At 36.6% G+C, this 24,639-nt stretch overlaps 1 protein-coding gene across 9 annotated transcripts in view; it reads right to left on the bottom strand.

The window, feature by feature from the left end:
- Positions 1–24,639, bottom strand: part of CFAP221 (cilia and flagella associated protein 221) — a 127,135-nt gene that overhangs the window by 54,732 nt on the left and 47,764 nt on the right. For all 9 annotated transcript variants that reach the window (XR_003568505.1, XM_027854742.1, XM_027854744.1 and 6 more), the window contains 2 exons: positions 15,626–15,729; positions 5,508–5,667 (listed from right to left, as the gene is read on the bottom strand). Coding sequence is in view for 8 of the 9 variants with exons in the window: in XM_027854742.1 (XP_027710543.1) it covers positions 5,508–5,667; positions 15,626–15,729 (264 nt within the window). In the remaining variant the exon portion in view is untranslated. The remainder of the gene's footprint in view (positions 1–5,507; positions 5,668–15,625; positions 15,730–24,639) is intronic.

The following is a 24,639-nucleotide window of genomic DNA, read 5'->3' as shown; positions in this document are numbered from 1 at the left end:
TCATAAGTCATTAAGACTTTAGTGAGATGAAAATCCTAGAACTGGAATATGGTTCAAAAAGGAAGCGGAGTAGAAGTGTATATCAAGAAGAAATATACATATGAGGAAATCTAGGAACCAAAGTTGAAAGCATGAGAGAAGACATTTATATGAAGATCAATATAATCATTGATTTTAGAGTTGGGAGGGACCTAAACAGTCATCTAGTCCAATCCAACTAGAGAGAAATTCCCACTATTATATAAGCAGTCTCTGTTTGAAGACTGCCAATGATATAGATATACAGAACTATAGATCACCTGGATAAAAAGAGGAAATAGATAAGGAGTTCAGGAAACAGATTACAATTCTGGGGTGGGGATATAATGTTATAGCACTTAGGGGCTTTAAGCATCCAAATATCTGCTGAAGCTCTATCTCTGTCAAAAGCAGCATGGTTAATTTTTTGGCTTGGCCTAATGATAATTTTATTCTTTAAAAGATGGAGGAACCAAAGCAGAAAAAAGCTATTCTGTTACCAATTTTTTTTTCCATTACCAATTTTTTTTTGGGGGGGGGGGCTAGGCAGTGGGGTTAAGTGACTTGCCCAGGGTCACACAGCTAGTAAGTGTTATGTGTCTGAGGCCGGATTTGAACTCAGGTCCTCCTGAATCTAGGGTCAGTGTTCTATCCACTGTGCCACCTGGCTGCCCCGAGAAAAGCTTTTCTGACTCTGAAAAATGCTATTCTGAAATAACGAAATTGGTTGTTTGGGTAGAAATGATGGAAACTTTTGGGGGTAAGTGCCATTTTTGACAGAAGAGAGGAAAGCCTCTAGATTTCTGGAGAAGAGATTTTAAAAGATTCAATTAGGCTTTAAAAGAAAGTTCAGCCATAAATGAAAAATAATGCCATGAACCAACAAGCTATTGCTTCAGAATAGCCTGATTAATCCTCAAAAAGAAAACAAGCAAAGACCAAAGAGACCTGGCCACTGGAGGAGTAGCTACTGATTACTCTATTATGCAGCATAAGCTTCTTGAAATTAGAACAGCAAGCAAGCCAATGGTGAAAATGCTAACCATTCCTTTCTAGGTTGCCCATCAGATTTCTGCTACCATTGAGAAGCCCCAATATGCCCTAGCTCTTCACCCTTAGGCCTCTCTAACTCCAGCCCTGGAATTCATTCACTGGAAGCACTCTTCACCTCTGCAACCCCTCCCTCTGATGAGATTGTTCCTGTCAGAACCTCCATTTAAGGAAGTCGCCTAGGCCAACCATGTCCTCTACCAGGCCCAGCATCCTCCGCTAGAAAGTAAGCTCTTTGAGGTTTGTCTTCCCTTTGTGTGTGTGTGTGTGTGTATGTGTGTGTGTGTGTCTATGTATGTGTATTATACATACATAGACACACACACACATATATATTATATATATACATATACACACACACACACATATATATACTTCTAGCTGTTTAGCACATTGCTTGGCACATAGTAAGCACTTAATAAAAACTAATTGATTGACTGACTGACAGACATTGCTATAAAGAAAAAATACTTGTCACGGTCAAGAGAATATATAGACTGAAAGATTGGAAAAAGATAATTTTTTTGCTGACAAAACTCACTTTTTCATTCAAGGTTATGCCAAGACTGTTGTCAGAAGAAATCTAGGTAAGCCTGCAAGATCTTGGCATCTTCCACAGATTGTAAGACAGAGATGTCAAAAATGCTTCCCGGGAATGGGGCTAGTAACACTCCCGAGTATGGCTGGAACCAGATTAAAATGTAATTGGCAAATATTTAACAATATAAATAAAATACAATAAAACATACATAATGCTAATTTGTGGTTTTCTAAGTTAACATGAGGACCACAGACATAGTTCATGTGACTCTTATTTCTATTTGAGTTCTAAACCACTGTTGTAAGACATCTACTCAAAAATGTTTTGGGGATTTTTTGCTTCTGATGTGCCTGGAAGTCCAATTGCAACTGATGGAGTGATGAACGCTAATCAATATGTTGATATACCAAGAAACAGAACTGTTCCAGATTACGTAAATTTCCAAATGGAGATAGAATACTGCAATACGCCTTTGTACCAGGCTACAAGTCATGACAGGTTTGGAAACTTATCCAAACTAATTTATAAATATGTTTCAGTGGTCTGGAAACTTACATGATTTAAATCCCATTAAAAACCTATGGACTGGGGTGGCTAGGTGGCATAGTAGATAGAGCACCAGCCCTGAAGTCAGAAGGACCTGAGTTCAAATCTGGCCTCAGACACTTGACACTTACTAGGTTATGTGACCCTGGGCTAGTCACTTAACCCCGATTGCCTCACCAAAACAAACAACAACAACAAAAAAACCCTATGGACTATAATCAAGGTTAGACTTGGGGGAAAAAAATCGATTTTTTAATCAGAGGGACACTTAGTATCCAATGTGATTAAAAAGTCAAGTCAAGTCAGCAAGACTTTACTAAGGACTTATCATGTTCCAGACATGTGCTAAGTGCTGAAGATATAAAGAAATGCAAAAATAGTCTCTGCTCTCAAGGGGCTCACATGCTAATGTGGGAGAAAACATGTAAATAATTAGGTGCATAAAAGATATTCACCTAGCAGATGGTAATCTACTACTACATGGCAGAAGGTAGTAGTTGGGGGATCTGTTGCCAAAGGTGGGATCTGAGCTGAGCCTTGAAGGAAGCTGGGAAAATATAGAAGTAGAACTGAGGACAGAGAGTATTCAAGGCATGAGGGAAAGTTAATGAATGGCATGAAGACAGGAGCTGGAGCCTTGTGTTTAAGGAACAGCAAGTAGGCCAGCATGGCCAGATGTTAAAATGTGTGGAAGAAAGGAAAATATAAGAACACTAGAAAGGTGGGAGAAATTAGATAACAAAGATAACCTTTAAATATCAACAAGAGGAGTTTATATTTGATGCTAGAGGTGATAAGCATGCAGATAAGTGATGCGGTGGATGGAGTACTGGGCCTGGAGTCAGGTGGCCTCAGATACTTACTATCTGTGTGACCCTGGGCAAGTCACTCACACCTGTTTGCCTCAGTTTCTTCATCTGTAAAATGAGCTGGAGAAAAAAAATGGTAAACCACTCCAGTATCTTTACCAAGAAAACCCCAAATAAGGTCACAGAGTTGGACATGAGTGAAAAATGACTGAATGATAACAACAAGAAAGAGGTGATAAGAAGCCACTAGAATTTATTTAGTAGAGAGATGATGTGATTACATTTATGTCTTAGAAAGTCAATAGCAACTGAGTGGAGGATGTGTTGGAGTGAGGAGAGATTTGAAGCAGAGGAATTTAGAAGTCTACTACAATAGTCCAGGAGACAGGTGATGAAGGCCTGAACCAAGGTGATGGGTGTGTGAACGAGTGACACGGACACACAGGAGAGAAGTTGTGAAGTTAAAAATGAAACGATTTGGCAAAGGATTTAATATGTGAGGAGAGTGAGAATGAGTAGCTGAGAATGATTTCAAGTGTGCAAACCTGTGTAACTGGAAGGGTGGTGGTACTCTCAACAGCAACAGGAAAATTCAGAAGATGGGAGAATTTGAGACGAAAGGTAATGAAGTTCTGTTTTGAACATATTGAGTTTTAGATATATACATAATATCTGCTTCAAGATTTCTAGTTTGACAAGTCCTGCAGTTGGTGATGCAAGGCTGTAGCTCAGAAGAGAGACTAATGCTGAACATACACATCTGCACAGGAATAATAACTGACCCAGAGAAGTTGATATGATCATCAAGCGTGGTGATGCAGAATGAAAAGAGATGAGGGGCCAGAATAGAAACTTGGTTAATAACGGGTGTGACGTGGATGAAGAATCAGCAAAAGAGATTGAGATATAACAATCAGACAGGAGAAATAACAAGACAGATAGGAGAATGAGAGAATCCAAAGGATCCAAGAATACAAAGAATTACAAAGAATACAGAGAATTAAAGAACATGTATCAAAATCTTGTGAGCTTAATGCCAAGTCATGTAAAAACAAAGTGATTGCAGCAAAAAAAAAAATACCGCATATACAATTTTTTTAAGACGAAAAAGTTGTAAAGTTTACTGCTGAAGCCAACAAATTTAATGTTTTACTTTGTCCTAAGTAATTTGCGTATGGTTATACAGACCGGAAAACCAGAGAATCAAAAAAAGAATAGGACTGCTCTTTTGGGTGGATGGAATGTTGATAATGGATGACAGAGAGATGGCATCATGGTGCAGGAGACACAGTATTGGACTTGGAGTCACCGAATCAAGGATTGGACCCCTCTCTGCTGCTTTTTAATTGTGGGACATTGGATCTTTAAATGTCCAAATGTTGTAGGCAATGTTCGAAGCTGAAAGTGGTTCTTGATCTCACAAAATATTTTAAATTTTTGAGGGGAAAATCATGACAAAAATATAAAATCACCAGTTATCTTTCTTTTTCTATTTGTATTTTGATTTACAAGTTTTATGTTCTGTGTATACCCCACACATTTTGGTTCATGATTTGTATAGATTTGAGAGCTGGGCAGATAACCAGTTCCATATTTAAAAAAAACCAAACAGTAATTTTTTTTCATTTTCTAAATTATTTTAAGGTACTTCCATGATTAGCATTTCCATGATCATTGGAAAAAGTCTAAAGAAATCCCAGAATTAAACATAGGGGCATAGTTATGCTTTCTATAACACTGTTCTATCTAATGTCATTTCATAATAAACTCATTATGACTGTTGCTTGTCTGAACATTGTGAAACCCTCCAGAAACAATGCTCAGCAAATCATTCTTATGGAGCTGCTATAATTCAGTAGCCTTAGGGAGGGCAGTATAGCCTGAACTGGCCTGGCAAGCTCCAAGTATAAGAGATGTCATACTGGAAGGCCAACTTATACTAAAGAGGGGGCAGGTGAGTGGGGGTGGAGGAGGGGAGGAGAAGCAGTGGCTGAATGTAGGACTTCCCAATGCAAGAAATTCAGGAAACAATAAAAAACAATAGGGAAAGAAATACAGAAATTAGAGAGAAGGAGGAACAGCTGGAAAGGATGGGAAAATCAATAAGCTAGAACCATAGGTTCTGTGGCCTATAGGATGCTTTTATGCAGAGACACCCTTGCCCACCTGTGCCTCCGCTAAATTCTCTGCACCAGATACCGGCCTGGACACTGACTAACCTCAGCCACATTACTTCATTTAGCCAGCCAATGACATTAGGTAGAGTACCAGACAACAGTAATCAGATACATTGCCTTGTGTAAAAGGCAAGTTTAGGGTTGCTTAAAAATGAAAGTGCTGAAAAGTCTGGTTATGAAATAAGTTAATGTTATATTTGTAAAAGAGTGTTGGCATTCTATTCTCTCCATGTTATAAAAACACACACACACACACACACACACACACACATACAAATAGAAGGAATTTGGAGGTTTAAAAAATATTCCAAGGATTTTAAAAACAACAACTATAATCAACACTACTGCAACCAAATGAACTTATACCTTAAAGCTGTTTGAGGAGATGATGTTCCCGTGAATGTACATACATAAGGCGTAGAGTTGAACTCGGAAATCCACAGCTGTAATTTTATTCGTGCAGTTCCATATCTAAATGGTGCGAATGTAATAGTCAGATCTACTTTCCCATTGGATGGAATTATTCCTAGAAAAAAAATAAGCCAGTACTTTGTAAGGTGATATTTTTTTTCTTTTTGCCGATTCTAATAAAAGAGGCTCAAACAAATAACGTAGTCATAAAGATCTCTGTCATCAGACTTGGGGGAAAAAAGTCAAACTTTCATCTTTCCACTGATCTTATTAATCAATTGCTACATGAACCATTTGCTAAAATGTTTTGGTGATGTCACTCATATAATATGCTTTAGTGTTAATGAATTTAAGATGAATTTCCGAACTATAATCCCTCAGCCAATTACAAGACATCAACATTAGTGCAATAAACAACGTGGAAAAACTAATGATACACATAAAGCATACACATAAGGAAAAGGCAGTTTATTTCAATATTAAAAACTGACTTATCATTTTGTTGAGCCTGAGTTTACCCTTCCAGGGAGTAGAATAATGTTCATGTCAAAGTCATAATCAATCAACTATATTTCTTAAGAAAAATATGTGAGATGCTGCAGGAGTGAAAGTTCTCTGTAAGCTGATAGTGCTCAGGGAATAGAGGAGCTACATTTTCTATACATTCATACACATATATGCACACATATGCACATATATACATATACATGTATACAAAGACATGCTATATATATATATATATTTAAGTATATAGGACTCTACTCTATTCGGGTTAACTTCTGACAGGCCTTGCATATTCCTTTCAACATACTCATATCGTTCCATTCCCCTTTCTGAGAACATCCTCCTTCATTCCTCTCAACTCATCTGAATTCTACCCTTTCTTTAAGGCCCATTTCATAGCACTTCCTCCATGAAGTCTTCTTTGGACTAGCACTGCCCACAGTGAATTCTCCCTTCCTTGACCTATGGTAGTGCTTACTGTTGGTATAATAATGATGTGCTATCTTGTATTGTAAATTAATATTCTATGTCCACATATCTTATCTCCACTTAGCATCTGCTGCTCCATCTGGTTTCAACTCTTCAGAACAAGATATCCCTTCCAGGATACTCTCATTACTTCTAAACTCACCACCATCCTGCTAGCTAAAGCCTGCACACTGCCTCCCTCTGCCTCCTTTCTCCTCTGATGAAAGGGCTGTAGGGTAGAGTACCAAAGTCCTCTCCCACTCCAAATTCTCTTCCTTCCTCCTGCCTCTTGCCACCCCTTGAGAAGGCAAGCAATATGATATCAACTATACATGGATTCAACCAATTCTTACTTGGCACATACAACATGCAGGGCACTAGGCTAGTATTATGGGGTACAAGAAGATCTTCAAGTAGCTGATAAACTCTTAGAAGGAGGAATCAAATATGTAGATATAGTACAAGGTTGTATTGGTAAGTGTCCCCATATTAACAAGATGCTATGGAAGGTGAAATAAAAAGGGGCCAGAGGCATTTTGACCAGGCACCTCCAACCATTATCAGTAATGTACTAGGAAGACAGCAGTGTGGCTGTGTTCAGTTCATATCAGTTTATATTATCATGTTGACAGAGTGGAGCTTATGAAAAATACAGAGATAATTTCTTCTTCATTTTCACTCTTATAAAAGCCTTGATGCCAAAAATAGGCCCAGATTCTGACAGCAATATTTCTATATTTATAAAAGTATTCCTATGATCTAATAGCCAGTTGAGTTTAAGTTAATAGTACCATTTCAGATACATTCCACTCAGGAAAAAGAAAGTGAAGGCTGAGAAATAGAACTGAGTTTTTTTAGTGCCATATATGTCAAAGTTGAACATATATACACAAAGACACGTACATACATATGAAGCCTTAGCTTCTAGATTAAAAATACATTTCTGACACCCAGAAATATTCCATTTTAGCATGTGAATGACACCAAAAGTCTTTCAAACAGATACTTAGGAAATATTATTCCATTGATCAATCATTCAATCAATAGGCAATTATTAGATGTTTACTGGGTCAGGCATTATACTAGATACTGGGAATAAAAAGGCAAAAATGAAACTCCCTGCCCTCAAGATTCTTACATTCTACTGGGAGAGTGAGGAGAGCATATGCATATATAAATATGGCTTATACAAGATATATACAAAATAATCAAGGGGAAATGGGAAGTGTGGGTAGCACTAACCATCCTTTTGGTCTCCCAGGTTCATAATCTCAACATTATCCTCAACTCCTCTCTCTCTCTCTTTTTTTTTCTCTCTCTCTCTCTGATACACACACACACACACACACACGCACACACATACACACACATCCCACACACATGTACAATTATTTACCAAATCTTGCTATTTCTATCTGAATTACCTCTTGTAAATCCATCTGATCCTGCCATTTTCCTTTTGAGAAATTCATCTGTGGCTTTTCAAATTTTCTTTTTCTGAGACTGGGTTTCTTAAATTCTCTTTTTATGTTCTGATAATTGATATTATTTTTGGAAATATACTTCCATTTCATTAATTTTTTTGCTGGGATATAATTATGCAAAATGGTTTCTAATAATTTCCTCTGCATTTGTTGTAGATTCTTTTTTTCCCATTTTAAATACTTGGTAATTTGATTTTCTTTCATTATCAGCTTAGCTAACAGTTTGTCAATTTACTAGTTTTTTTTAAAAGTTCCTAGTTTTATTTATCATTTCAATTTTTTGGTTTTAAATTCTTTTTGTCCTTTAATTTTTTAGAATGTCTTTTTGTATTTAGCTCAGTTTGTTTTTTTATTTGTTGCTTTTCTAGTTTTTAAGTTACATGTCCAATTCCTGATCTGGTCTTTCTTTTGTTAATGTGTTCAGATATATGAACTTTTTCATATATCAAGGAAAATGTTGCTTTGCTTGTATCCCAAATGTTTGGGGATGATATCTAATTATTGTCATTTTCTTTAATGAAGTAATCTATTACTTCTATAATCTGTTCTTTGTTCCACTAATCCTTTAGGATTATATTATTTAATTTGCATTTAAATTTGAATCTCTTCTTTAAAAGCCCCTTTCTATTATAAAATTTTATATACCTTGTTATGATTAAAGAATGTTTTTGATATTTCCGCTGTTTTGCACTTGCTTATGAGGTCTTTATACCCTTAGCACTCAGTAAATTTTTGTTAAGGTGCCAAAATGGGGACTATGGCCTGATTCCAAGGGTAGGTGATCATAGCTAATTGTAGGGCTTGCTAAAATACAACCATACCTATTCAGTATCCCCAATACTTCCTCACTGTGTCCTCTCTGTCCACTGTGCAAGATCCCAACCACTCCTCTTCTGACCTAGAAATCAACCCCTCTGGGAAATTATGACCTAATCATGACCTCAATACCCAGAACTGCAGCTATGCAGGTGCCATTTAGAAAATTTATTCCAGGTATCACCTTGTAGCTCTGGAGGGTACCTTTTACAGGGTGAGCTCCAAGCTTTGGGACAGTGACTAGTAAGAGCCCCATCTCCCCCTTTTTCTTTTGGTTAGAACAGACATTCCCTAACTTATTTGGCCTACCACCCCCTTTTCAAAATAAAAATTACTTAGCACCCCCCCTGGAAATCTACTTTCTTTAACCCTTTAATGGTGTTTTTAAAAAAATTTGCATCATTTCAAAATATATTTTTTTTGTAAAAATGACATCTTAAATTTAATATTTGTTGTAAGTTTGTGGGGTTTTTCTTGCATTAAAATTTTGATGATGCAGTATTGCATCATGGAACTGTATAGTATCATTATTACATGCACATACTCCTGCCAATGCATGCTGGACTTCCAGACAATGTGCATCTGCCAACACTTGCTTGTTAAGACCTGTCAGTGGACTTGGCCATTGATTGGTTATAACTTGCATTTTGTGTGTTTATTTGGAAAATAATGTAGTCACTATGACTTTAACTCTGTATGAACATGTATGAACAGTTTTTCAAATTTTTTTTTCATCTTTCATGCTTCTACTGCCCCCTTATTTTTATTCAATGCCCTCCAATTGCTCCTGAGGCTACTCAGGACCTATATTGGTCCAGTTCCCCACAGGGGATGGTATCACCCACACTGGGAACCTACAGGTTAGAGCAAAGTAAGTGTCAAAGGATGAACAGGAATCTCATTATATTATCTTTCCTTGCAAATTTACCCCTCTTCTCAAATTCCCTATTTTTGTTGAGGGCACTATCATCCTTCTAGTTTTCCAAGGTTCAGTCTCTTTCATCTTCAGCTACTGAATCTCCCTCACCTCACAAATCCAATCAGTTGTCAAATCTTGTTATTTCTATCTCCATAACACATCTGGCATCTGTACCCTTCTCTCTACTCATACAGTCACTACTCTATTTTGGGACCTCTTCATTTCTTACCTGATTATTGCCAATAATCTCTTAAATAATATCTCTCCCTCAAATCTGTCTTTCTCCCAACCCTTCCTCCACATGTCTGCCAAAGTCATTTTTCTAAGGCGTAGGTTTGACCATGTCACTCCCCTATTCAATAAACTCTAGTTACTACATATTACCTCAAGGATCAAATATTATTTCATCCTAACTCATCATTTTTAATTCCTACTTTGTGTAATTTTAAAATGTATATTTTTATAACTATATAATTTATATGAAGGTAAACATATACATATTGGGGATATGTGCTCAAAAATCTTTATAAATGGGGATGCATGATCAAAAAAGTTTGGAGACAACTGAACTAGATAAAACATCTTCAACTTACTGTTTGCATAAAATATCAAAATATTATAGCAAAAAATCCTACAACATAGATGGTCTGTTGGCATGAGCCATAATAGTGCAATGGCTGTTGGAAAAGAAAGCAGAAGAAATACTATCCAACCTCATTGGAAACAGAATTTTAAGAATTAGATGCTTAGATTAGAATTAGAATTGGAATTTAGATGCTGACTTAAGGAAGCAATAGCAACAGAGTTCAAAGAGGCATGAAAATATACAAAATGAGCAACAGAAACCAGAGCCATCTTGGTAAGTCCTAGGAGGAATATCTAACCAGGAAAGAAAGCATTCAGGTAATCAAAGTGGAATTCAGGGAATTTTGCAGAAATCTGACTATCCATTGTAACACTGGTAAACATTTAAGAAGCAGAGTTAAGTCTTACCTAAATTGTTTAACAACCTTAGCACTTAGCATAGTTCTCTGTACTTTGTAAAAAGTGGCTGAATAGCATTGAAAAGACGAACCTCTAAATTATGAGACTCACTCTCATTTTTCTTTCCCTTAATTTTTGTGTTATAAATTTAAAACAGCATGAAAATCAAAGTGCTTAAGTATATATATACGTATGTGTTTATATATGTATATACACAAATGCATATATAGATATAGATGTATATATAACATTAAATACATGTATAGCAAATATAAATATATCTTAAATATGTGTATCTAAGTACATTAAAAGAACTGTGTAGTTGATGTTATAGTGGCCAGACTAAGAAATCTATATGTTATAAATTTAAAAATTTTAAGTAGGCAAAAAATCAGATTCTAAAGATCTCTATTTCAAAATTTAAGATAAAGAACCAGGATTTTTACTGAGAGAAAGAAGACAGAGCAGTGAAAAGTACATAATAAAATCAATTAGAAAATTATAGCAAAGATAAAATCCACTGCCTTAAGCTCTTTTCTTACTTTAATTTAATTAAAGGGAAGAATATCTTAAATTTAAAAGCCATCAGTCCTGTAACAACAGCAAGAACCAAAAACAGCCACAACACTTTGTAGGCTGAGCTGAAACGCTTCATATATTATGTGTTTTTAACTGGACTGCTGTTGTCTGTCCCATTTACACTGTCAACCCTCAGGGAAGCACCGTATCTTTTTTAATGTAGTATACACAGTTGGCACTCATCTATGATCAATACTATATTTGCTGGCACAGACAGTCTTCAATTTATGAACAGATTGGGTTTCAAAGAGTTTTTGCTGGCCATTTGTTTGGAATTTGACATATTTTCTCATAAAAATCCGTGTTATAAATTGTATTTAATTTCCAGACTAGCTCATACAATGTTGATATAGTGCAATTGTAATAAAACTGTCCTAAGTCTTGGGTCTTGGGGGAAGGGAGGTGATGGAAAAGATTAAGGGAGATTTCTATCTCTTTTCCTACACGGTAGAAAGTTGGTCTTTGGTACCTTGCTATTGCTCTTCTTTCATCCCTTTCTCACCTGTTAGTTCCTCTTCCCTATCCCCTGACATCAAGATCTTCCAAACTCTTCGCTGTAACATCCCATGTGGAACTGCTTTTTCCTTATCTAGAAAGTGTCTCATCTTTCAAAGTAGAGGGGATGGCTAGGGATAGTCTCATCATTCAACAAGGTTAAAGAATGGGGCCTTATTTCTGGACCTGAGTTTATCTTCCCAGGAGAAGATGTGGACATACCAGTTGAAATCATATTAGGAACTTTGATTATGTCTCTTTGATGTGTCTGGCCGTTCCCACTGACTACACATTGAAAAGACTAATATCATCTCAGTTAACACAGAGACTTCTATTTGGCTTCTAAAGCCAAGCCTGTCACAATCTGGCTCCAGAAATCCTGTCCAGGCAAGTTATTTCTTCCTCATCTCCCAGCCAAATTGATCAGCTTACTGTTCTTTTCACCTCAGTGCCCTTCCTCAGGCAGTCCCCCACACCTGGAATGTTCTCCTTCCACACTCTGCCTTTGAGAATTCCTGCCTCAGCTCCAGGATCTTCTACACTGATCCTAGCTGTTATTTTCCTCTTCCTGGCAATTATCTTGTTTGCATTTTGTATTTAACTTTATATTCACATGTTGTTTACTCCAATAGAATGTAATCTCCATGAGGGTGGGAATAAATAAATAAATGTATGAATCTCTTTTTGATGATCTTTGGCTTGGATAATTATGGAGTCATTAACACCACATTGAAGATGACCGACTGAGTCACAGCTATTGTGCATCTGGACTACACCCTTGAGTTTAGTACAAGACAGTGAGGTGGCAAAGTGGACCTAAGTTTAAATATAGCCTCAGATACTTCCTAGCTATCTGACTGGGCAAGTCACCTTAACAGGTCTACCTGTGTCCTAATGGTAAAACTACTTCTGAGGGTTGTTGTGAGGCTCAAATGAGATATTTGCTCTTAGCACAGGGTCTGGCACATGGTGGGTATTTAATAAATATTTGTCCTCTTCCCTTCCCTAAGAGGGAGAAGACAGTGTAAAGTCTGAGTATTCTCACAGTACTCAGAGAAACCACTAGAACCCCAGAGATGGCAGTTGCATAAGAAAATCAGTCTCTACCTTATGATAGCACCCTTTTATTTTTACTCATAATTGCTATTGTTTAATTAAATTGTACATTTTATTCAGAAGATTTGGCTCCAAACGAATTTTTACTGTTCCTAAAGATTAAATCCTATCGCCACGCCCCGCAGGGATAAAGATTTTCTGCCACTAGGATTATTCTAAAAGGTGTGAAGTCAATTTCCAGTGAGGAGGGCCAATGCCACTCCAAGCAATGGAAAGTAACACTGTTGGAAAAAGTGTCTAGCTTGCACTTTTATGGAGGTGTCATTCCTTTTTATTTCTAAGTTCTTAGTGTTTGGGTTTTTTTAAATTAATCACGTGACTTTTGAAAAAAAAATCTTTCTTACAAAAGAAGGCTCTCTAGGTAGAGGAATGGAAAGAAATGTATTGGATGTAAAAAACAAAAGGAATAAAGGGAACAAAAAAAATTAAAACATCAATCACTTTGCTCTATAGTCACATTTTGCATGTTAAGCAAGATTTGTGAGTTAATGCCAAAGTTCAGTTTGCAGATCGTCTCTATCCTATTCTAAAACTAGTGTAAAACCTGGTAAACTATCCTTATAATTAGAAATGCTTTCTTTATACCTGTATCGACAAAGTCAATTGGTTTCATTTTCCTCAAGCTTCTATTTCCCTATATTTCTAAGGCTACAGTACCTGAAAACCACAAAGTTTCTTGCCTTTTATTTATAGTGGGAAGGAAAACAAAGACTGGTTGCTGTCATACACTAATAATAAACAGCTTGGATCAAATTCTCAGTGTAGCTATCAGATCGCTAGACTATTATCTATGTACATATCAGAGTCTGAAATAAATTAAAACCATCTGTTTGCTTCCAATACACATTTGTCGAACAGAATACTTGCTTGCAGTGAGAAATGAAAATTGTAAACAAATAGAAAACCATATACAAAAAATAGTACTCTGTTAGAGCATCTAATGGACCACTGGGGAAAGATAATTAAGTATGCCAACCACAAATGTCTGTGCAGAAGCTGTGATATAATTGTGACTCAGAATACGAGGTTTTGTTTTCTAATTTCCTTAAGTGCATTGGACAAGAGTTGCTTGAGCATCCTTAAGACAAAATGCTCCTCAAATAAACTAAGTAGATGTTCTTGGATTGGAGAATGGCTAAACAAACTGGAGTATATTAATACAGTGGAATATTACTGTTGTAAGAAATGATAAATGTGACAAATGAAAAGTTCAGGAGATGTAATTTCTTGGTAAATAATAATAAATTCTATTAATTATATCTACCAGATAATTAGCCAAATGACTATCATTTTATTAATTAAAATTTTGATTATTGATTATTTTGTCATTAATTATAATTAAATTATAAAAATTAATTAAAATATTAATTAAAATCTCGTAACTAAAGACAAATCATGGAGGCTGATCAATGCTTATATACACTTGGAAGAGTGGACATTCCCAACAGGCAGAAATAAATTCTGATTAGTTAACAATTAATGAGAAAATGAATATTATAATGAGAGGTGGGCTTATTCTAATGAAGGGCTAGGGGACAGCGACTTTGATTATGTCACTCTTAGACAAAGAGAACATCTCTACACCCAGACTACCTCCACCTTGGACAATCTATACAGAAGGGATCCACCTCCACCCAAGCTATTTATGTCTCGGTTGGGCGGGGTCTCCCCAAGATTAGGGAGAATATTAAACCAATCTTAAATATCAGCAACATCCTTCACAAGGATTGGGCTTTGAATGAGGAAACAGAAAGAGAAAAAAACCCTAGATCCCCAATATGAATTGGTTATTAATATAAGAGAAATAAAATAATTTCTTTTATAAATTTGATATATTCAGAGAAGCACAGGAAAACTAATAAACTAAAACAGAGTATAGTAAGGCAAAGCAAGAAAACAATGTAAAGAATGACAGCGATGCAAATGGAAAGAAAAAACCCCACTTCAAACTGGATGCTATGGAAATAAAACCACCAAAAGCTTAGTCCTGGAAATGAGGAAATGCTCCCCTCTCTCTTCTTTGCAGAGGTGGAGAACTTTGGGTATGGAATACTGTATGTACCATCAGATTTGATTACTGTGTTGGATAGTTTTGCTGAATGTTTTTTTGAAACCCTTCTTTTTTTGGTTCTTTATTACAAGTGAGGGATTGATGGGGAGGGAAGGAAGAAAGATATATTTGGAAGTGAAAGTGATATAAAAACACAAGTGAGCAATAATTTTTAAGAAAATGCACAATGTTCCTCTTTTAAGTTTTCTCTATCTCACACAAATATTCATATGAACAAGAGATGAAGACTAAAATTCTCATTGTGATTCTGTGAGGTTAGACATAAAATCTGTCCTGTTTTATTTGAAATAGAAAAATTCAGCTAAAATGAGGCCAAATGCCATATGGCAGAATTGGAATTAGAATAATTAATTTATGACTTTAGCATAAATTCAGAACAAATTTGCACAGATATTATTATAACTTATTAAAATAATAATTATTTTTGGAGGAAGTGATAGTGATTACTCAAGATCTCTATTAATATTTATTATCACTAAAATGCTGCTACATCCAAATAGTGATTACCCCCCCTGCCCTTTTTATTTTTTTCAACTTTAGAGTGATATTTTGAATCCTAGATCTGACCTTGGCATTCTGAAGTAATGTGGATCTTTCATTTTATAGCCACAATTCACCCGTAATTCTATATTCATACCTGATGTTGGATGAACAATAAAGGCTTCATCAGATTGAATCACAATGACATGAAACTCAAAATCTATTGGGCAGCTGCATTGGAGAGGAATAACATAATTCTCACTGAAAAACAAAGGAAGACAAGATAAAAACAAAACCAACTATTGTTAAGCTTCTAACTAAAATAGTTAATTTCCAGTAAAATACTTTGTTATTTTCTTTATGATATGAGAAATATGGCCATTACTTCTCAGAAAATTTAACTGAAATTTGCCAGATGCTTAAGGTTAAATTCATACATTTGTCCTTTTCAGAACTTCCTTCTAACTCATATGGGAAAATCAATCAAATAAGAAGCATTTGTTAAGCACCTACTATCTACCAGGGGATTGGAGGATTTAGAATTTGGAAGAAACTTTAGAAATTATTCAGTCCAATCTCTTCATTTTGCAAATGAGGAAACTGAACCCAAGAAAGCTTAAGTGACTTTCCCAAAATAATATAGATAACAGTTTGAATTCAAACCCAAGTTTTCTGATTGGCAAATCCAAATTCAGTGCTTTTTCCATCTTATTATGCCTTTTATCTTTAAATATGATCAAGAGACCCAGGAATATTTCAAAAGTGGCTAACAAATATAAAAGAAACTGAAGCACCTAAAATATTACATTAAAGTATACCTCTTGTAAAAAGACAATTTATATATCAAGAAGTAGAGATCATATGGAATAATGCACAATCTTGCAAACAATTAAAGAACCGTTAAGTTAAAACATTTTTAAGGCACTAATTAAGGCAACACAAAAATTGTTGCAGTCTATTGTTGCAGCCATTTGGGGAAACAGGTAGAAAAGCACTGTTCATAGTACTATAAATTATTGATTTTCTTTCTAGGGAGTACTTAGACAATATGTAAAAACAGATATGAAAGAATTCATACTACTTATCCTAATACTTCTATTCTTGGCAATATATCCCAAGGATATAACCCAAAAGAAAATATATTACATGTCTACAAAAATACTCCTAGCAGTGCAATTTAAACCAGTGAGAAAAATGGAAAACAACCTCAATACTCAATAATAAGAGAATAGTTAAACAAATTCTGATATTTTAATACAATGTAATCTCATATTGCTATTGAAAATAACAAGTATGTCAACAATGTCTATATTAAGAATTGTGTGAAAAAAGAGGTTTAAAAAAACAACCCAGAACTTTAAGTAGTATGTACACACTACAAAAGTTATGTCAAAACCTTGGTACATACATTTTAAGAGATTAGAAGAGAATTTAGTGAGAAGTGACCACCAGCTCAGTGCTAAGTTTTGACTGGGGTTCAAAGATTCAAACATAAATGATGTCCAATCTATCTTCAATAAGGTAACAATCTAGTAAGAAAGGTGATAGGAAGCTAGCTGGTACAGTGTATAGAGTGAGACTCATCTTCCTAATTTCAAATCCAGCCTCCAACACATACTTAGCTGTGTGACCCTGGGCAAGTCACTTAACCCCATTTGCCTCTGTTTCCTCATCTGTAAACAAGCTAGAGAAGGAAATGGCAAATCACTCCAGTATTTCTGTCAAGAAAACCCCACGTAGGGATCCCAAAGAATCAGACGTGAATGAATAACAAGAAAAACAACAAGGTGACACATGAACAATAATTTCAATACAAAAACCTTTAACCTCTCACTGATTGTGAAATAAAATCTAAACTTCTTAGCCAGGTTTTCAATGCCCTCCCCAATCTAGTTCTGATCTAATTTTCCAATTTGTCCCATATTGTTCACTGCCATATACTGTGTACTCTAGGGGAAATAGACAGTCTTCTAGAACACATTCCAACCTTTTCCACCTCCATGCCTTTGTCTACTCTTCCTGGTGCATGTACCATATTCTTCACCACAACTTCCTCCTGTGAACGTGCCTACTCATTCTTCAAGGCCTGGTTCAAATGCAATCTATCAGTGCTAACAAAGGCAATCATGCAGCCTTCTCTAATTTCCACAGGTGTCAGTGATCTTGGCCTTCTCTGAACTCACCAAATTCTGTTAGTACAAGTATCTATATTCTATTTTGAACCAGAGTTATCTGTATACATGTCTTTGTCTCCCCCACTAGATGCTAATTTCCTTGAGGGCAAGACCAAGTCTCACTTCTCGGCATGTAACACTATGTCTTGTACATAGCAGACCCTTAATGGATGTTTGTTGAATGAGTGAATTATATCAGTGCATAAGAATGTAAATAAATGAGGCATTACTCTTATCACCAATAACACCATCTGATACTTATGTAGCACTTCAAGATGTACAAAGCACTTCATGTAGATTCTCTCATGTTGTGAATCTCACAACAACCCTACAAGGTAAGGGATTGCAAGCTTTATTATACCCATTTTACAGATGAGCCATAACTGGCTCAAAGTTATCACTATCTATCAAACCAGAAAGTGTCAGAAGCAGGATTTGAACCATAATTAAAGTTTAATGCACTATAGGTTGGCTTTTTTTCCCCTCAGTAAAGTCTCTTAATAATTTTTTAAAAGCACCTATCTTGTGCCAGCTCAAATCTTTAAAATATGACTCTCAAATTCAATACTCATACCTTTTTGTATGTGTATTAGAGTCTTTGTGCTAACAAAATACAAATGCATGTGCATTAGACTCGGTAACAGTGCTTTCAGATCTGAGCATTACACAAAAATGCATTATAAATGGTACTTACTTTCCCATCTTTGCACTGGTTGTACTCATGCCTGTAATACTCTTCTTTACCTCCACCAGTTGGTAGGAATCCCTACCTCCCATTAAGGCTCAGCTCAGGACTTGACTGATTCCACCTACCCTGCCCCCCAGGTATTAAGGTTTTCCTCTCAACCTGAAATTACTTTGTACTTTTCCATGTACACATTGTTTCCCCAGTAGAATAGAAGCTTCTGAGGGCAGGGACTGTTTTTGTTATTTGCTCGGTATTCCCGATACGTAGCACAGTTCCTGGACAGGCACTCAATAAATACCAAACACAAATGGATATAGAAACAAATATATTGCAGAAGATGGAGGAAAAAATGTACAAGTCATGATGGAAGAAAACTTTATCTTTTACTAGATAAGCTTTGGAGTCAAACACGAGTATCGGAAAATCAATAAATGTTAGGAATAAATAAATAGCATTCTGTTTTTCTTGATTCCTCTCTTCCTGGGATAGTTTTATATCCAGTTTGAACAACCTGAAATAGCTAATGAAAAAAATGTTGTTTCTGTTAATGGGGAGCTCTTAAGAATGAAAATTTTAATCCAAAAAGAAAAAAATGTTTACTGAAGAAGAAAAAAGGGAGTTGTCTGAAAGGTCAGTCAACTAACATTTAGTCAGCTGGGATTAACTAAGTGCCTGCTAAATACCAGGCACTGCAGTAAGGGCTGTGGATTCAAAGAAAGGCAAAAAACCAGCCCTGACTCTCAGGAAGCTCATGGTCTACTAAGGGAGACAATGTGTAACAAACCATGTACAACCAACTCTATACAGGAAAAATCGGGGGCAATCGCAGAAGGAAGGCACCAAGATCAAGGAGGGAATTTTAGCTGAGATGTGAAGAAAGCCAGGGAAACTAGAAGGTGGAGATTGAAGTGTTCCAGACATGGGGGACAGTCAGTGAAGATGCCTGGGATCAGGAGACAGAGTGTCATGTGAGAGGAACAGCAAAAGACTGCTGTTCAGGGAACTCACCAACCAACTTAAATTTTGAAAGATATCAAAGAAAGATGAAAGCAAGGGCAAGTAAAGAATGATGCTGAGGAGACAGAACCACAACTCTAATTTTGCTTCTATTTTCTCTGACAGGAAAATGATTTTTGGACTGGAAAAAAGATGGAGTGAAATTGGATATTAAGAGTTTATAACCGGCTCTGGATTCAGGAAGACCTGAGTTCAAATCTGGCCTCAGAAACTTGACACTTACTAGTTGTGTGATCCTGGGCAAGTCACTTCTCCCCATTGCCTCACAAAAAAAAAAAAGAGTTATGGCCAGGAGGAATAAGGTGATAGTAAGGGAGCCACTCTTGCCTACCCATCTGGGCCTGACAATCCCTTCTCATTGCTTTCCCTTTCTATGCCCAGGCCTATACCTTCTCCCCAGTGAGAGCTATGAGGCTTCTTGGGCAGCCTCAGACCCTGCTAAAGCCATCCCTCAGCCCCAGCTTGGGATACCTGGTAGTGAGTTCAAGTGACACATCTTTAAGCAGTGGAGTGGTGCAGGGGAGAAAGTGCTGAACTTGGAGTCAGGAAGACCTGAGCTCAAATTCAGCCTCAGACACTCACTAGTTATGTACCCCTAGGCAAGGCACTTAACCTGTTTGCCTCCGTTTTTTCAACTGTAAAATGGGGATAATAATAGCACTGCCTCACAAGGTTTTTGTGAGGATCAAATGAGATAATGTTTGTAGCAAGTGCTTAGTACAGTACCTGGCACATAGTAGGTACCATAGAGAGAGACAGGAACCAAAAAAGTTATGAAAGGCTAGACTAATAGGCTTGATCTAATAAGATGAAATAGGAACAAATGTGAAACCATATTCAAGTTAAAAATGAAAAGTTACAAAGAAAGTATGTCAATAAAATTGTTTAGGATTTAGTGGACTGATATGGCACACAAAGCTGGCTAATGAGATTTTGGACTGTATTAAGAGAGGAATAGTATGCAAGAATAAAGAAACAATTGTTGTACTGTACTCCGCCCTGATCAGACAATTGGAAAATTGTGTTCAGTTCTGAGATCCACATTGTAGGAGAGACATTGCTGAGTGGGGAGTCTCCAAAGGAGGCTGACCTGGATGGTGAAGAAATCTTGAATACACATGCCATGTATGTGGAAAAATTGAAAGAACTGAACATATTTACCTCAGATCAGAGAAGACTCAGTGAGGGACAAGTTGGCTGCTTCTAAGAATTCAAATAGTTGTCATGTGGAATTGTGATTAAATTTGCCTTGCCACCATCAAAGACCTTAAAATGCTTTAAAAACACAATCTCACTATTACATTCTTCTAGTGCAGGAGATTCAAGTAATTTGGATTCTCACTTTAATGGAAACTGAAGTTGAATGACTCACCCTTGGGTACTTGGTTGGGCTAGGTGTCCCACCTCTACATTTAACCCCATAGCAAGTCTACTTATCTCAGGGAAACTAAGCCCTAAAAAGCCAGCAAAGCAGAAGACATGAATGTCGTTTTTATATGTAGCAGTTAAGAGAGGCCACCATAAGACAGACTTCTTTGACCCCCTCCCTTTTGAAGTGTGTTTCCTCCAACCTTATTTACAAAAGGAAAGTTTATTGAATGTTGGATCAATTATTTACATCACTGATGAGCAAGAGAAAACTGACATCCTCCAATGACTCGAGATGATCAAGGTTTTGGTGGCCCTTAGATTTGCTCAGTCAAGATATAGTACCTGGAATTATCAATGCTATACTTCTGAGATGTAAAATATAAGTTCCCAATCTACTTCTCTTGTCTCTGAGCCTTTCTACTAGCTGCTTCCCACACCTAGAACGCTCTTCTTCTTCACTACTGCCTCTTGAAATCTGTGGCTTCCTGGAAGACTCAGTACAAGGACATCCTTCTGAATCAGGCCTTTCCAGTCTCTTTAGTTCCAAGAGCCTTTCTCTCTAACACTCTATGTATCTGATCTATATGCATGTTCGTTGTATATTCCTATATATGTATGTGTTTTTGCCTGTGTTAGATCGTAAGCTTTTTGAACTTAAAGACAAACAGTCTTTGTTTGTCCTCTATCAAAGGGCTTGACATATAGTGGGTTGTGGTCCAGTCATGTCTAACTCTTCATGACCCCATTTGGGATTTTCTTGGCAAAGATACTGGAGCTGTATGCCATTTCCTCTAGTTCATTTTACAGATGAGGAAACTGAAGGAAACAGGGTTAAATGACTTGCCCAGGATCATACAGCTAGTAAGCATGTGAGGTCAGATTTAAACTCAGAAAGATGAGTCTTCTTGACTCCAGGCCTGGTGCTTTGTTCACTGCACCAGAAATGCTTGCCTGCTTGATTCCTATTCATTAAAGAGAACTTCCTGGCCCTCTTAGCATTCAGTATACACTAGGAAGGGGAAAATCTATCGAGACCCTAGGGAGAGAAGAGGTCAAGAAAATACGTAGGGAAAAGTAGGAGGAGGTAATAAGCATTTGTTAAGCACTTACCATGTACCAGGGACAGTGCTAAGCATTTTACAAATATTATCTTATTTGAGCCATTAAAGGACCCAGGATAAAAATGTTATCAACCCTAGCCTTAGAAAAAGACACTCCTGGAAGATCCTAGGGTTTGTTAGACAGATAAGCCTCTTCATGGTTGAATAAGGGAAAAATCCAGACTTCCCTAATCATTTTCCAAGGAAGCAACCAAATCACTTAGGAACAGTTTGAGGAAGGCATTACCGTCACCTAACATAAGGTGGGATTCTTGGTAACAAACATCCTATTATTTTCTTCCTTTCCTTTTGAAGCTAGAAAACAAAACTTTGATTTATGTCAGTGATGATTTCCTAGTAGTCTGCTAGGATTAGCAGAGCAGCGTAAATATCTGAGATATAGCTAATTCCCCTAACATTCTGTGGTGTCCTCAGGTATCATCAACCAATTTTGTCTACAAGGAATAATCAACAAGTTGCTTAAAACTATTGTACCCTCACAGCCATCACCAATATGACTAACTGCTCATGTAATTCAGACCACTTTTTGGAAGTACAATTTCAGAGGGGGTGAAAGAGACTGGAAAGGGGATTTCTTCATATGACCTTATTATGCTTGGCCCCAGGGCACAACTGGGATCCATGACCAGTGGGAAGATATTACAGAAAATATTTTTCCTTAGTACAAAGAGGAATTTCTTAATAATTAGAATCATCAAAAATGGAACTAACTGCCTTGGCATAGGGTGAGTTTTCCATCCCTGAAGATGTTTTTGTGGAGTTAGTATTACTACTTCTCAGAGCTACTGTAAAGGAGATCCATGACTCAAGTAAATGTTGAACCAGATTACCTTGGAGTCCCTTCCAACTTCTAATTTATTATTAATCTTAACTCTAATTTATTTCATTTTGTGAATTAGCTGAGTTATAATTCCATCAGCTTCTTGGGTAGATTTCTTGAATTTCAGAGAGTGCTGTAATTGATAGAATTAAATTTCCCACTACTGGAAAACTACCATCAAATATTATAATTAAATACAAACCTTAAAAAAAAAGATACCTTTGAGGTAAACTGGGTGTCAAGCTGGAAATGCAAACTAAATGCAAACTACCAATTGATATTTCTTCCAATTTCCAGGACAGCTTAGGGATTATTAAGGGAACATTAGTGGCAAGAGTCCTTTCAACTATTTATGTGCCCCTGCTCTATCATTCATTTAGGTTTTAATCCAGGGCAGAATTACTTGGGTAAGTAAAAGAGGCAAGAAACTGTAACTTTTCGTGGTACAGTTTTGAACAGGCTCTGCTTAGTGGCAGAGTGTTTGGAGAAAGCAAAAAAAAAATCACACTTTATCTTTTGTGGCAAAGATATTTTTAAAGTATCTCTATTATACAAACAATTATACTTTAAAATAAACTGTTTAGCTGAAATTTCCATGCTGACTACAACAGAATGAATGTTACACCAAAAAAAATATCTTTGGAGAAGGACATCTATAAAAAGGTTAGGTAGAAAACAAATAACCAAGAGTAGAAGGAAGGAAGGAAAGAAAGGAGGAAGGAAAGGAGAAAGAGAGGGAGGAAATAAGGAAAGGAAGAAAGGAAAGGAGGATGGAAGGGAGGAAGGAAAAGAAGGAAAGGAGGAAGGGAGAGAAGAAAGAAAGGAAGGAGGAAGGCAGAGAAGGAAGGAAAAAAGAAGAAAGAGAAGGAAGGAAGGAAGGAAGGAGGGAGGGAGGGAGAGAAGAAAAGAAGGAAGGAAGGAGGAAAGGAGAGAAGGAAAAGAAGGAGGAAGGAAGGAAAGCACATATGGTACATTCTCTTACAGAGCTTATAACCTAGTAGATGAGATAATACAAAAATAGCTATAATAAACAATAAAACTTAAGCACATTAGAAGAATACATATTTAGGCCTTGAGAGTTCATAGGAGGACAAATCATTTTTAGGCGAGGATTAAGGAAGGCCTCATGGAAAAGATGTATTGGATGTAGGACTGGAAGGAGGAATTGGATTCTGACATACAGATGAGAGAGGCAGGTGTGGGGAAGTGATGTTTTTCTTAAACTGATATTTATATGATGCTTTAAGATTTGCAAGCAGTTACATTCCTAATTTCATTTGAACCTCACAACAACATATGTAGCAGATGAAGGGGGAAGCTGTTTCTAGGGTATGGGAAATCATGGAAAACTGCCAGGGATCTATACTTAGGGATCCATAAGTTATTGCAAAAGGACAGTTCCTCAGAGAGGCAATCAGTGAGGAAAAAATGCAGCTTTGGCAGCTGTTGTTTGGGACATGGAAAAAAAATGCCAAGGCTTATCAACTTACATATAGCCAATCTATTAACTACCCACCACCAAGACAAAGGGGATGAGACCCTTTTTTGCTGTTTTCATACATGTCCCTTAACTGCTCTTTTGTGACTTCCTTTTTCAGTGAGTCATTTAACATTTATTTTTTATCTAATTTCACCTATATTAGAAAGTCTGATAGTAGAAGGATTAAATGACACATCCACTTCTCTCTAAGTCCTGCAATTTCTTATGGATGGGCTCCATACTCATCTACAGATATGGTCCTAGAATATGCCGGGTGGGGAGAGGCTTCCGGTATATTTTATTGTGTCTGAATGTTTCTGTTCTTAAATCTTACGTGCAGAATCAATTTTTAAGTAATTTTCCAGCAGTGAGAATCTCAGATTAGAATTAATTTTATGGAGAATAATAATTGTAATTGGAGAAATAAATAGGAGAAATAAAAATGCAAGTTTCTTGATCTGTAAGTGATCCTTGAATTTCCATAACTTATAACAGATGGG

Source organism: Vombatus ursinus, unplaced genomic scaffold (genome assembly GCF_900497805.2).
Source record: "Vombatus ursinus unplaced genomic scaffold, bare-nosed wombat genome assembly UNPS02010548.1, whole genome shotgun sequence".
Lineage (NCBI taxonomy): Eukaryota > Metazoa > Chordata > Mammalia > Diprotodontia > Vombatidae > Vombatus > Vombatus ursinus.
This window is presented reverse-complemented; position numbering and strand designations above follow the sequence as displayed.